The sequence below is a fragment of the Spermophilus citellus genome (assembly GCF_964194105.1).
Source record: "Spermophilus citellus genome assembly, chromosome: 10".
Classification (NCBI taxonomy): Eukaryota; Metazoa; Chordata; class Mammalia; order Rodentia; family Sciuridae; genus Spermophilus; species Spermophilus citellus.
The window spans coordinates 117379251-117393443 of record NC_138197.1 but is presented as its reverse complement, the minus strand read 5'-3'; the positions used below and the strand labels follow the sequence as shown (position 1 = coordinate 117393443).

Genomic DNA, 14193 nt, shown 5'->3' with positions numbered 1-14193 from the left:
TTTATGCATTTAAAATCAAGTATGCTTTATAGATAAAGGTTCTCAGGCTAATAAGATGAAGATAGAAGAAAGTTCTGATTTCATTGCAACTTCTGATTTGTTGCAATAAAAATGTCCAGTATTATGAATGAGATGAGAAAGACCTCTGCACAGTAAACTTTATCTTTTAAAAAACAACTTTGCGAATGGCGATGGTATCAACTGATTTAAGTGATTCTGACTTTGTACAAATATGTTACTTATTATTCATTAAGCAATATATTTGTAGATAATTCTGTGCACATTTGAGCACTGGGTCCTTGATCAAGGTTTTAACCCCTTATGAATTGCTGTTTTTATGGAAATATCAGCTTTGATTTATATCACTAACTAAAGTCATCATTTTGGGGCATATACTTCATGAGAACTTTAAGGCCTGCATGTGTCTCCATGGAATGTTTCAAAAATCATTACCCCATGTCTTCCTGATAATGAAATAATGACTTTATTATATTCAGTGGGAGAAAAGTAATCCAACTGGTTATTTGTGCTGCCTGGAAAAATATTTAGTTTGTGGACTGAAATTTTAACTCTAGTCAGCAGAAAAATTTTATAGTACACATCTTCATGTTTTTACCTCATAACTTTTGTCTCTTGATGCCTGCTCAGAATTCTGTAAGCTTCTTTCTAAAGAACTCAAGTAAAGACACCCTGAAAGAGGAGGTGACCTCATTTGTCAAATAATGAGTAATCTGAGGTCGAATCAACCTAGCTAGAAGAGAATTAATATGTCTGGAGGAGAGAAAAAAACATTTGGAAAAAACCTTTGTGTACGCAATGTGTAGAGGACATTGTTTCAAACCATTCATTTTAAGATCTGACTGTGAAATGAGAATGTCTCTCCCCTTCCCTACAGTGATGCTACTGAAGATTTGATGGCTGAGTATCTGTGACAATAGAGGGGCTGTGCTTGGAAGAAACAGGTGTAAACGACGTGGTCCTCATTCTCAAGTAGTTTACACTGTGGTTGGAAATGATACCCACATCATAGCCAGGAACCACCAGAGGCAGACCGAAAGGTGCTGGCACAGGAGTAGGTAAAGAAAGGTTGTTGGAGAAAGGAGATTCTATGCCAGGAAAGGCCAAAAGAACAGTATGGAGGAGACACGGATGAACCCTGGAGTTCTGAAGAAGCAAGGAGATTGGGTTTGGAAGGAGGACTTTTGCTTGAGGTTCAATTTAAACTGAAATATGGCATTTCCTTAGCTGGATTTAAGGCATAAGTGGATTTGATGACCGCATATCCTGCCCCACCAAACCCATGACCTTGTAAAATTTGACAAAGTTATTACTAAGTTCAATCATTTCTAAAGCATTTCTAAATTGGAAAAAGAAGAAAAAGTCCTGAAAAGTAATAGAGTTACTGCTGGGGCAGAAAATAAGATTCATGAAGAAACATATGTAAATACAACTCTTTGAAAACAAGAAAAATGACCAATGGATTAAAAAGGCAGATCTATAAATCCAAAGTGGCAGAGGGCTCTTAAGTTAAAGAGAAAGGTTTACAAAGAAAATTAGAGCCCCGAGGAACCCCATAAAACTGAAACAAGGAGGCTATTAGGTAAATTTTAATCATCATGAACATAACCTAGCAGAATGCTAAATTCTGAAAGCTTTGATTTACTGTCTGCTATGCAGAAATGTGTCCATTGTATTTTTTAGTTCTCCAAAAAACAAGACAGGTTTCACCATTATTGGAATTAGAAAGAACTGAAATAACCGTTAAGACCTAAATCCCAGGGGTTAGTTGAGCCAGATGACCATGTCCCCTTGGAACGGAGCTCTATGAGTGTGCTTTAACTCGGTGTGGCTCCAACAGCAACTCTGCCTTCTGATTCTGGATTTAGCCTCCCTTAATCTTTTCCTGCTCCTCAGAGTGAGGATAATTATGCATGTCCCAATCACATGGCTGTTTCAAAAATCAAATGCAAAATATGTTACAGTAGCTTGAATTAAGGTAAGCTTTTTTAGGTTGAGCCAAGCAGAGAATGTTGACAACGCATTGTGATTAGAAAGAAATGCTGGGTGGTATAGTCTAGGTCTTTCAAATTTCTCTTAAAATGGGATGGTATGCTCACTTAAAGATGCTAGATAATTAGTAGTATTTCATGGCCACATGATTATGGTAGTAAAGAAACTCACAGAAGTCTCTTCAAATAGCTGGATTGTGAGTTTTATTACATTTCTCAATCATACATGCCTTAGTGCATTTATGCAGAATTAATAATGAAATTGGACCCAGGCCAGGTATGCATAATTCAATGAACTTGATTTGGAGGCATGTTACTCCTTTGGGCTGATCAAACTATAATGGCTATGTTGGACACATTTGTTTGGCTCAGACTAGTGAACCAGTAGTAGGCAGCAGCCCAAATGAGACTTCTGGGGCATCCAGAAGACCTTGTAATCTTAAAACATACTCCACTCTGACTTACAGTTCCACAATTAGATTATTATTTTGACTTTATGGATTTTTAAAGTATGTTAAGACTTCTTGAACTTTTTTTTAAGTACAGAAAAGAAAGTGAGGTAACTCATTACAATGCTGCCTAGGTTTCTATCTATCATATATATAGTGGTCGACTTTACAAACAGAATTGTGCCCCAATTTGACTGAAGAAATACAGACACTGTCTGACTTGTTTGATCCTCAACCCTTCAGTAGATCTGGGATCTGTTGTTGTTCTTTTTGGCTGGAAGTATAATTACATCATAATTCCCTGCCCCCTCCCCCCCCACCATAGGCCTTATTATCAGGCTTATGTGCCACATACCCAGGCCAAAGGCTTCTCCTTCAGTGCCCAACACCACATAAAGGCTAGGAAATGAAGATTTCAAAATGGTTTTGCAGCCAACTTACTTTTGCCCAGCTTCTCCTTGGCCTGCACAAGGTCCATATTTATAAGCATACACCAAGCGAGGGATAAAGTCAGATGTTATCGCTATGACAAATGCATTTGTAATAACAGAGAGAATCCCAATGCCTTCAAGAATTCCATACCAAATTCCTATTCAAATAGAAATGGGGTATTAGCTCCATGTACATCAGAGGTGGTAAGAATGAAAGCAATCAGAGTAACTTGTTTTCAATGTCCTTTCATATTTCCAAATACAACTGAAATTAGGAGTAAGAATCTGTGCTTCCAAACACCTTGGCATGTAAGGAATTTCTGAGAAACTGCCCATGTGCTCATGATTTAATGATCAGGATCAGACATAAGTCAGAGAATTCTGGTCAATGATAAGGCACCAAAACAATCTGAAAAGATGAGCTCAGTCAAGGTCAAGCTGCCATCAGACTGGGAACTCCTTAAGAGTATGGACAGGGTCTCTCCTGTTTATCTTTGGGAGCCCAACCCCTGAGACATGGCCCTGAGTAGGTGCTCACTGAATGTGAGCTGGTTTCATATGGAGGTTAAAAGCCTATTGTGAGCAAGAACATCTATATTCGATTCTCTTCCACACATATATTGGCTGAGCACCTGCCTACTCTGCCCTCAGCACTGGATGCACAAATGAATAAAAGACAGTTTTTGATCTTGGCTCTCAAGAGAACTGCACCTGATTCAATTCAACATCTTTGGTCATATACCAGTGCTCATTTCTGCCCTTAGAAAACCAGATTATGTTTCATGTGAATCAAGAAAACACTAGGAAAATGCAAAACAAAGTTAAGCAAATGGAAGATCAATTTTTTTTGCCCACATTTCTTTATTGGTGCATTATACTTGTACATAATGGTAGGATTTGTTGTACATATTTGTATGTTCACACAATATAATAATATAATTTGGCCAATCTCACTCCTTAGTACTTCTCCCCAGAAGATCTATGTTAAAAATTAGTGATGAGAAATCAAAATTTTAGATTCTAAAGTTTTAAGCTAGAAATAACCAAATTAAGAATCTATTTGGGCATATATTCTCTAGCAATGAAAATGATAAATTTCCAAATAGGGCAGCTTTACTTCTTATTTGATATTATTTAAAACTAATCAAACGACTTTTTGCAAGAATTACACTAAGTATTAAGTCATTTTACATGGAAACCATAAGAAAAAACTAATGTTGGGTGGCTTTTAAAATTTTATCCACAAGATGGCTCATAGTGCTTTTTAAAAATGCCTGAATCCAACTTACCTATGTCTTTGGCCCTTGAAGCTAAAGGTCTCCTCCATTGTGTGACAAATTTGTAAGCATCCAGTCGAATTTCAATGATGTTATTCAGTAAGGCTAGAAGTGGTGCTAGGGGAAAAGCTGCCACAAAAATAGTTGTGAATCCAAACTGAAGAACTGGGGAAGAGAAAAAGAAGGAGAACAAAAATGTTGGTTTTCCATTACTGTTTTCAAAAGGAAATGATCTGAATGTGACATTGTCTTAAGTGATATTTTTCTGATCCAGACGCACAGGGGACATCTCTTGCAGAAAGATGACCAAGACATTGGATCAAAGGGCACTACCTGGGGCCGGGAGTAAAAGTATCCTTGGGAACAGGAAGCATGCTTAGGACCCAGAGGTTGTTTTCTAAATGCCATTCTCAAATAAAAGGAACCAGGGCTCCTTGGATTCCCAAATTGTGGTAGAAAAATAAAATGTGAGACTAGGATATCTTGTAATGCCAGAAAGTAAGAAAGCACTCAATAAATGATGGGGACACATCAATAGGACACAGAACGAACTTGAAGGCACTCTCTATGGTCAAAGCCAGAATCATTTGTGGAAAAAAAAAATGATAGCATTGGATTATAACTAACACTAAGCATTAAGTCTACATTGATATTGATATAAATATAAATAGATACACATAAATGATAAAGGGGGGAATTTAGGTAGCTGTTCCTCATGGTAGAATTCTAATTAATAAACATAGAAGGAATGATGAAAATAGAAAATCCACCACTCATTAGATATCACAGTAATACTGTTGCAGGCAAGAACCATCAAAGAATGCTAAAATTAGTGGGGGCAGGGGAGGATACTGAAGAAAATAGGACATTTCTTGATTCAAATAGTTACAAAGGGAAAAAGAGTATCTTCACAATACAGCAACCTAGTAGACATCACCTTACCCACATGATCAAAGTCAACATCACCAGCAATAAGACATATTGCTGTCACACACCCCTGGTAGGATGCAACTTTTCTTTCATGTTCCTCCTCCCCTCAGTCCTCTTGCATTAAAAACTAGATCTTGGCTAGCTCAGCATTCAGAACCGTTGGTCTCCAAATCCTATCAATTACTCTTAAAAAATCTCTCTCCTTTATTCTTCTTATTCACTGTCCCCACTTGAGTTCAGACTGATTTTTGTTTTAATTGTAGATGGACACAATACCTTTATTTTATTTGTTTATTTTTATGTGGTGCTGGGGATCAAATCCAGTGCCTCATGCGTGCTAGACAAGTGTTGTACCACTGAGCCACAACTCCAGCCCCAGAATTCAGACTGATTTTTTTTTTAACTGGCTTCTCTACCTCCAAATTTTCACCTATTTCCCCCATCGTGGCATTTTACATGTGCCTAAAATATTGTACAAGCCCTTTGCTCACCATCTCCCTACATGAAAAAATTCAGTAGGTTCTCATTGCCTACCGAATAAATCCCAAACTTCCACCATGCCATTCAAGAATCTCAATAATCTGATTCCATACAGACTTCCAAGTCTTATGTCCAAAGGTTGTACCCTATGCCCAGACGAGGTTCCCAAATAGTCCTTCACTCTGGCCACACCACACTTCTGGTTTTGTGGAAACACATCATATACTCAATGTTCCTGTCGATGCTCAGATGGAAGTCCATTCTTCCTTCATGGGTAAGCTCAGATGTGCCCTCTTCTGGAGCCTTTTGGTAGTACTGCCTCCTCTATGGATCCCACAACTCCTCTCACCACCACACAAAGAACTTCCTCTCGATTTCATGGCTCCTTCTTTGTCTTTTCCCCACTGCACTGACCTTCGCGAAGGTAGGGATGGAGACTTTGTGTTTCCATTTTCCATATGTTCACTACATGGTTTTGTGTATGGGAGGGACTTAACAGATACCAAATAATGCTGGTTCAGTGACTGACTTGTAATTACAATGAAAAAAGACCAGGAAAGTAAAAAACCAACCAAACCAAACTACACACACACACACACACACACACACACACACACACACACCCCTTATTATTCAAGTGGAATAATACCAGTAAAGATAATTCTTATAATCACTGAGGGTACTAGATATTTATTTAGACAGAAAAATGCAAGGCTCACTAAAAAATAGTTCTCTAAGATTGAGTTTATAATGAAAAATACTATCGGGTTAAGAGGAAGAAGGAAATGCATTTAGTTTATTGGTAACTTTCTTTTATCTGACATTTATCAAATTTAACTAGTTAAATATTATGACCTATAATTAAATCAAATAACTGCTTTCACAAAGCTCAGGTGTGACCTATGTGATATTGGTCTTGAAGTGATTAACTACAATGTCCAGTGTCTGCTGCTTTCTCAGGAGGTTCAGGGAAGAGGTTTATTGTACCATAGTTAGATGGAATTTTTTAAAATTTTGGAAAAATCTTTATTACAGAGGTAATATAATAAAAAGCACAGAGAATTATTTTTATTAGAATTATATGGACAATACTAGTGTAATTAGGCAAGAACAACAAAAGTGCAATTGATTAGAAAAGAAAATGTAAAATTATTATTTGTAGATGACATGTAAAAAAAATCTAGGAAATCTCAAAAAAAATCTAGAATCTGATATTATACCTTGGCATATTTGTGTGGTACAAAGTTAACATAAAACCAATGATAATTTTATACACCAGCAACAGAAAAGAAAATAAAACTAGGGCCGGGAGAATAGCTCAGTGGTAGGCTATGTGCTAAATATAGCATGTGCAAAACTGTGGATTCAATTTCCAGCACCCAAATATAAAACAACTCCCCAAAACAACCCACAAAAGAGCTATAAAAACATCATTTGAAATTGCACTAAAAATTCATAAACTGCATGCGAATACATCTAACCTGAGTTACCTAAAACTTGTACAGTAAAATCTATAAAATCTTGCTGAGAAAAAATGTAGAAAAATAAATAAATGCAGAAATAGACCATATCTATTAATTGGAAAATATGTCTTCCTCAAATTGTTTAAGAGGTTCAATTCAATTCCAGTCAATATCTTGATAAGACTTTTTTTGTAGAAATTGGAAATCTTATTGTAAAATGTATATGGAGCCAATTTTGAAGAAGAACAAAGTTGAAACTTCTGTAATTTAAAGACACAGATAAGAGAGTTAGAAGTCAAGTCACTGATAAAGCAAGAAAGGATTTTTTTTTTTTGCAATTTATATATCTGACAAAGAACTTATGTCTATAATATGGCTTCCACAAATCACTAAGAAAAAGACAGATTCCCATTAAAATTATGGGTTGGGGTGAGAATTCACCAAAGAAGATATCCAAATTGCCATAAGCATATGAAAAAGTTCCCAGCATCATTAAAGCCATGGTGAGACACTACGACATACTGACCAGATACTGAAAATTTTGTAAAAATACCTAATGACTTTTAGTGAGTAAATGGAATAACTGGAGCTCTTATGTTGCTAGTTGAAATATAAATTGGAACAACCCAACTTTCAAAAGCTTGAAAGGGTCTAACTGAAGATTGACAAATGCATATTTTATGGTCAGGTAACTCCAATCCTACATAAATTCCCAACAGAAATATTTAACTTATGTGACTGAAAACACATGTTACAAATATGTTCACATAAGCATATTTAAAAGAGCCCAAATCTGGAAATAAATATCTATTAACAGTAGAACGAATGGATAAAATGTGGGACATTTCTATTTTCAGGAGCCAAGAAGATGTGCAAACTCACAGTACTTCATCTATTGGCACACTGATGCCTGCACTTCTTTAAGAAATTTTACCCGTTTTGGAGAAGCCTAACAGAGGCTTTGACACCTCTTAAAGTGTACCTATCCAACGCCTCAACCCTTATTTGTGCTCAGAAATACATTCAAAACATAGGAGAGACTTGATTAGTGATGTGGGAGTCAGTGTGCTAGATGGGGGCAAGGTAGCAAGCTGGGGCATAACTGAAAATGGAAATGCAAAAAAAAAATCACATGACTAAAAGGAAAGATGGGATGAACATTGAAGACAATCTGCCTGTTTCATAATTTTGCTTCAGGTGTGTATATCTTAGGAATACTATAGAGCAAAATGAAAATGGAATTCTACTACCAAGAGCAACAGGGAAGAATGTTATAAATGTGATATTGAATGAGAGCAGCCAGTTACACGAGTATGTACTCTACAATTCTGTTCATGTGGATATCAAAAAAGAAAAACTAATCTATGGCATTCAAAGCAATCACAGAGGTTGTTCTGTATGGGAGGGGGGACAAAAGAACTTTCTTAGATACTCATAATATTCTGCTGCTTAATCTAGTTCACCGGATGGCAAACTATTTTTATAAGGAGTCAGACACTAAATATTGCTGGCTTTAATGTCTCGGACACAACTATTCCATTTGGCTGTTATAGTGTAAAAGCAGCTATAGATAATATGTAAATAAGTGAGTATCATTGTGTTCCAATAAAGCTTTACTTAGAAAAAGACACTGGACTGAATTTGGTTTGTGGGTAGTGTGTAGTGGTTAGCCACACTCTCATCTACATACATTTGTGTGTAAACTTGTAAAAATTCATTGATCTGTACACTTACGATTTCTATATTTCTCTCTACATATGCAATTCGGTGAGTTACAATATTAAAACAACAACAAAGCCGGGAAGTGAAAAGAAAAATAAAACCAGCAGGAACAGAAGTAAGCTGTTGGAATTCACCCATCTGCTTGCAATGCTTCTCATAATTGTTTTATGGTGAAAAGATACTGCAGTATTTGGAGCACTACCAATTCTAGCCACATAAATGCCTCTTTTCAAGAGCTCGATATACTCACATTATCGTTCATTTCCTTCTTTATGGGAAAAAGAGTCCATTAAGAGATCTAAAAGTGGTTAGTTCTTATAATGAATTCCCTTTATTAAGTTTTATTATTAATGATCCAATTGATTTCTTTTCCAAGTTATATCATTCTGCCATTTTATAATTGAAACTCTGAAAACATCAGTGGATACTTAGGACATAAGCAATCCAAGAAACATTAAGTGTTAATTCTACTACTCCTTTAATTTTCAGAATTGCCTAGAAAGGATGGCTTCCTTCAGAAGTAATGTATCTTGCCCATTCCTAATCCTGTTTTCATTCCAGTGTAATAGAGCTTAAAAAATAATAAAGAAAATGTATACATAATCTATCTGCTAAGAGATATTACTTAATATCTTTTTGTCTCTGTTTTCTCTTCTCTAAAGTAGGAATGATAGTAAGAGTAACCCTTCGTGCATATCAAGTGAGTTAGTGAATGGAAAGCTCAGAACAATGCCTGAATCATTAGGTGTTTACTATACCATTATTATTATTTTACTATATTTCTTATCTCCTAGAGGGGATATAATGATACAGATAACAAAGAGGTTTCACAGTTCATAAATTACAGGTTTGACATTTGAACCTAGGGAATTTGCTTCCAAAGTCCATGATCTGAGATATAATCTAAGAGAACTAGCTTGGGTTTGATTCTAGAGTGATCTGATTCCATAACTGTAAGTGCAGCATAGGTTAAACATTCCCATCTCTGAACACTTTCCTCCCACAACAGAAATGACTGCTCCCCACTATACTTCCTACTGATTCATGTTACAGAATCTATGACACTTTATTGCAGTTACTCTTTTCTCTCTTTGTGTGTGTGTGTGTGTGTGTGTGTGTATGTGTGTGTGTGTACTGGGGATTAAACCCAGTCTTCATGCATGCTGGGCACAAGCTCTACCATTGAGCTACATCCCCAGCCCTTTTATACGTTTTGAGACAGTCTCATTAAACTGGCCTCAAACTTGTGACTCTCCTTGCCTCAGCTTCCCAAGTAGCTGGGATTACAGGTGTGCACCACCATACCTGGCTGCAGTAACTCTTTATATCTCTCGTTCTCTCTCACTAGCCTGTGCACTCTTTAAAAGCTGGGCACTATGCCTTACTTTTTTTTTTTTGTATCTCTGGTGCCAGAAACAGCGTCTCCCTGGCATTTCATGAAGTTCAAAAATATCAGCTGAATTAGGGATCAATCACTTCATGAATGCTAACTTCTTTACTTTGATGTACCAAATTTCCCAATTCATTTTGTGTTCTGGTGACTCAGTACAAGGGACAAGACAATGTCATGAAGAGTTTGAATTGGAATAGATTCTGGGCACTATCCCTATGGATTGAATTTCTTAAATGAAGACATTCTTCCCTCTGTATTTAGCTCGGGAGACCCACACACAGATGGCTTCCATGATAATGGGTGTATTGCAATTGAATATAGCTAGAGATCTGTCATTAAGAGGGTAAAAGAGAATATTTCCATACTCATTTCCAAGTACTCATCGAAGAGTCCATAGGCATTCATTGGCTGAAGGTTGTAGTCCTTTTCCCATTGTGGGAAGTTTACTTTCCTTTCAGTCCCATGTTCTTGACGTACTTTTCTTCTAGTCCACCAGTTCTGAATTAACCTATACAAAAAGATAACTTTCTTACCAAAAAAAGCAACTATTCATAAGACTTAATTAATAAGAAAGAGAATAGTTAGAATTTAGAACCATGTTAAAAAAAAGAAACTCATGCATGTAAGCAGAATGACTGATGAACTTCTTTCAAGTGTTCATGAAATGGTCTCATGCTTCATGCTGCCAAAAGGGTTGGATAGAGGACTGAGTGTATCTATAAACTGACTTCTCTGCAACACCCAGCCAAGTGATGATAGGCCTAGGTTGCTTAATGAGCAGTGTTCTTATGTGAGTGCTGACCTGCAGATTCTGACTTCAGGGACCCAGAAAACCTGCAAACCCACAAAAATGCTTCCTCTCTTGGGAGATGGTCGCTTGCAATTTGACAACTGGTCTTGGGCTTAAGCTGGACAGGGGCTCTAACTTCCAATAAAATACATTTAACATTGGTGAGATTACACATTAATCCTCAGCAGTGTTCAGGAGTACATTTCATAATATGGGTAAGGAAATGCATCAGAGGTATGCAGATCTGTGTGCTGTAGGGTACAAGGAAAAAGGAAAAAGTTGAAGGGCACCCAGGAGTTCAAATGCCAAAAGAAAAATCATGTGAAATAAAAGAGTAGCAAAGACAAACTCTGACCACTTCACAATTATGCTGTATGTCTGTCTTATTAGAGGTCAAAATAGAGGTCCCCTGATGCCTAGGACATTGCCATTAATTATGGCTTATATTGTGAAGTAGAATATCATACTCCTATTTTTGTTTTATGTTTTATTTTATTTATGTTTTACAGAAACATCAAACACTTGGAATATGATTTCTAAATAAATTCAAGAATAGAAAATTACTGACATTGATTCTGACAGGGAGCTAAGGGAAGATGTTTTGAAGTGAACCAAATTCAGCTAATCATTCTAAATGAGTGGTCCTCTCTAAGACCTGTGGATCTTGATGTCTCCATTAGAGACCCAGAGCCAACATGGAACCCAGTGGGTATGGAGTTACAGCAGACACAGAAGTGTTGCTGATTATGTTCTCTTAAAACTAAACTGGCCAGAACTGAACAAGCACAGCAGAGCTGAAGTTTATCTTTGCAAACATCATGCAAGTTTTGCCCAATGCCATGGACAGAATAATATTCTGTCCAGGTGCTAATGCCTTAGAAATATACCTATTTATTTTGTGAATTCTCGAACTTTACTCCTTTCCATAATTTCTTTTTTCTGTAGTCTGAATTTAGTGTAGTTTTTAAAAATTACCATTCTAATTTATCACAGGAATGGTGAGGTGGCGATCTTATTAATAAGTAAAGAGCTATGGACTTAAACAATGGTGGAGCCTAAAGGGTCAAAAGCATCACTTAAAGCATCTTGCAGGCCAATATTTAATACTTAGGGGACTACAGAGACTTTATAAAGAACATTCACTTTCATTCACGTGACCTGTGCTAAATCTCCCCATAGAGCCAATGTGTGTTTTCATGACTGCCTTTGAATATCTAAGTGTGACGCTTGCTTGATTGCCAAGTCTGCATTGCTTATCTTACTTGCCACACCCAGAAATGCCAATAAGGAGCAATGCTGCCTGTCAATGATAGACATCTAAGGTACTTACGGGTAGCCAAGTTCCATGAAATTATTCCAGGTCTGCTTTAGCACCATTATAATACCCATTTGCATACAGAGATCAATAAGGCATCCACTAGGGTGGCACTGCAAGGTAAGCAAACACAGAAATTCAAGAATCAATGGTGAGGAAGAAAGGGTGTCTGCTTCTAATTTGCATAAAGTTTCCACAGGGCTGTTTCATGTGAGTATGTAGGAAAAAAGGAAGGAGGGGAGCATACAGACCTCTTCTAGTCTCCACCTGTTTATCAGCCTCAAGTAGGCACCTGGGTGTCCTGTGAATCTTTAACACACAGAAAAACAAATCATTAGCATTCTGTAAGTCTAAGCTTTCCATGAATATTATATTCAGTTTAGAATATCCTCCAAAGTAAATTATGGGTGCAGTCAAGTATCAGGTTGAAGGAATTAAGAAGCCCTCCAGAGCTGTCATAACTATAGCTCTTGGAATTCTCCAGGGGACATTTCTTTTCTGGCTTTCCATCCAGTTGCTAGCAGCAGGGGCCAGTTCTTCCTGCTTGCTGTAACTTTTAACATTTTCTGCTGAATAGCAGGTGCTCTAGTTGGGGTAAGCAACAGTTTTACTGGTTCCTTTAAACATATTTGATGCTTTTGAATAATAGTCATGCTCTTTAAAATAAAATCAAGCTGTTCAGAATTTCATGCTATTGGAGTAGCTAAAAAACTAAGGAGATGCTGGTGCATGCCTCTCACTGAAACCCTATACCTGACTCCTTTCCCTGTTTCCCCACTCTCCTAAAATGCTTCCAAGTGGGGTGGAATTCATGGGGAATTACCACTAAGCATAGAATCCCTCCTAAAGCCTCATAACTGCTAGATTTAAAGTTACACAGTATTCTCTGGTATTCATTCTATCCCCTTTCCTGGGCGGGGGGCAGGATGTTCTTCCCTCTTAGAGATTTAGGATATGCTGTAGGATTATACCCCTATGCCACCTGCTTTCATAGGTGTGAGTCTCCAGGGCCTTCTGCAGGTATGGATATTGGTCAGATGTTTTCAATCCATCATTCACAGGTGCAAGTAAACCATTTGCATTAGCAATAAAAGATACAGAGCACTTCTGAGTGGAGACGATTTTTGGGGATTCCTTGGGAAAGGGAAAAGAAGTCAGTGTTCTCTTTTTACATTTTACATAGGTCACCCTGTGAGATGGGCTTCTCTATCACCTTTGCTAGTGGACTCTGAGTGTTCTGTCCCCGCCTGGCATAAGTAGGTGTGGAGGGGTCAGGTTCTTACCTTCCAAGGAAGAATGCGATGTAAAACGTGGAGCTATTCAGATTGACAAACTGAAAAAGAAACATTTTCAAGGTGAAGCTGTTCTCCCATTCGGACTCTGTGCGAGGCTGCTCTGTGGACAAAAGAGGAGCAGAGTTTGAGGGGCTTAATTTGACCCCTCTCAACTTCTTGCCTCCCTCTCTCCACACAGGAGATACCAGTTTGCCTACAGCTGACATGTGATGGAACAGACCATGCATGAGACAGATCCTCAAACTCACAGACCAGCCCCAGTAAGAGTTCGGTGGAAAGTAGCAACTGATGTATCTGAAGGATACATTCAGTGTCCAGAGTGTTCTGCTGTTATGGGATCCCTGGAGAGTGTGAGCAGGGGCAGGTAGAATGAATGGGGACTCATCCCCAGACCTAGCTCTCTGCAGTAGCTTTGCATTTTCCTTTTTGTTTCTACCTTCAGTGTGGGGCCTATGTGGGGTCAGGTGGCCTCCCAGCTCCTAATGATTCCTTGGTCTCCACTCCTAGTTACAGTGCTGCACAGGCTGCTGCATTTCACAGAATACAGAGTATTTGACTTGGATGTGTTCACTCTCATCTACCATTTTCCATTCTCACAGGCAAACATTAAGATGACCTCTTTCCTAGAGCTTTTCCTGT

At 37.7% G+C, this 14193-nt stretch overlaps 1 protein-coding gene across 1 annotated transcript in view; it reads right to left on the bottom strand.

Annotated features, from left to right (window-relative positions):
- The window catches only part of ANO4 (anoctamin 4), a 333674-nt gene that overhangs the window by 21135 nt on the left and 298346 nt on the right, over positions 1-14193 (bottom strand). The window contains exons 19-24 of the mRNA XM_081311559.1: positions 13543-13654; positions 12511-12568; positions 12275-12372; positions 10520-10662; positions 4179-4331; positions 2900-3047 (exon numbers count right to left, since the gene is read on the bottom strand). Coding sequence (XP_081167685.1) covers positions 2900-3047; positions 4179-4331; positions 10520-10662; positions 12275-12372; positions 12511-12568; positions 13543-13654 — 712 coding nt within the window. The remainder of the gene's footprint in view (positions 1-2899; positions 3048-4178; positions 4332-10519; positions 10663-12274; positions 12373-12510; positions 12569-13542; positions 13655-14193) is intronic.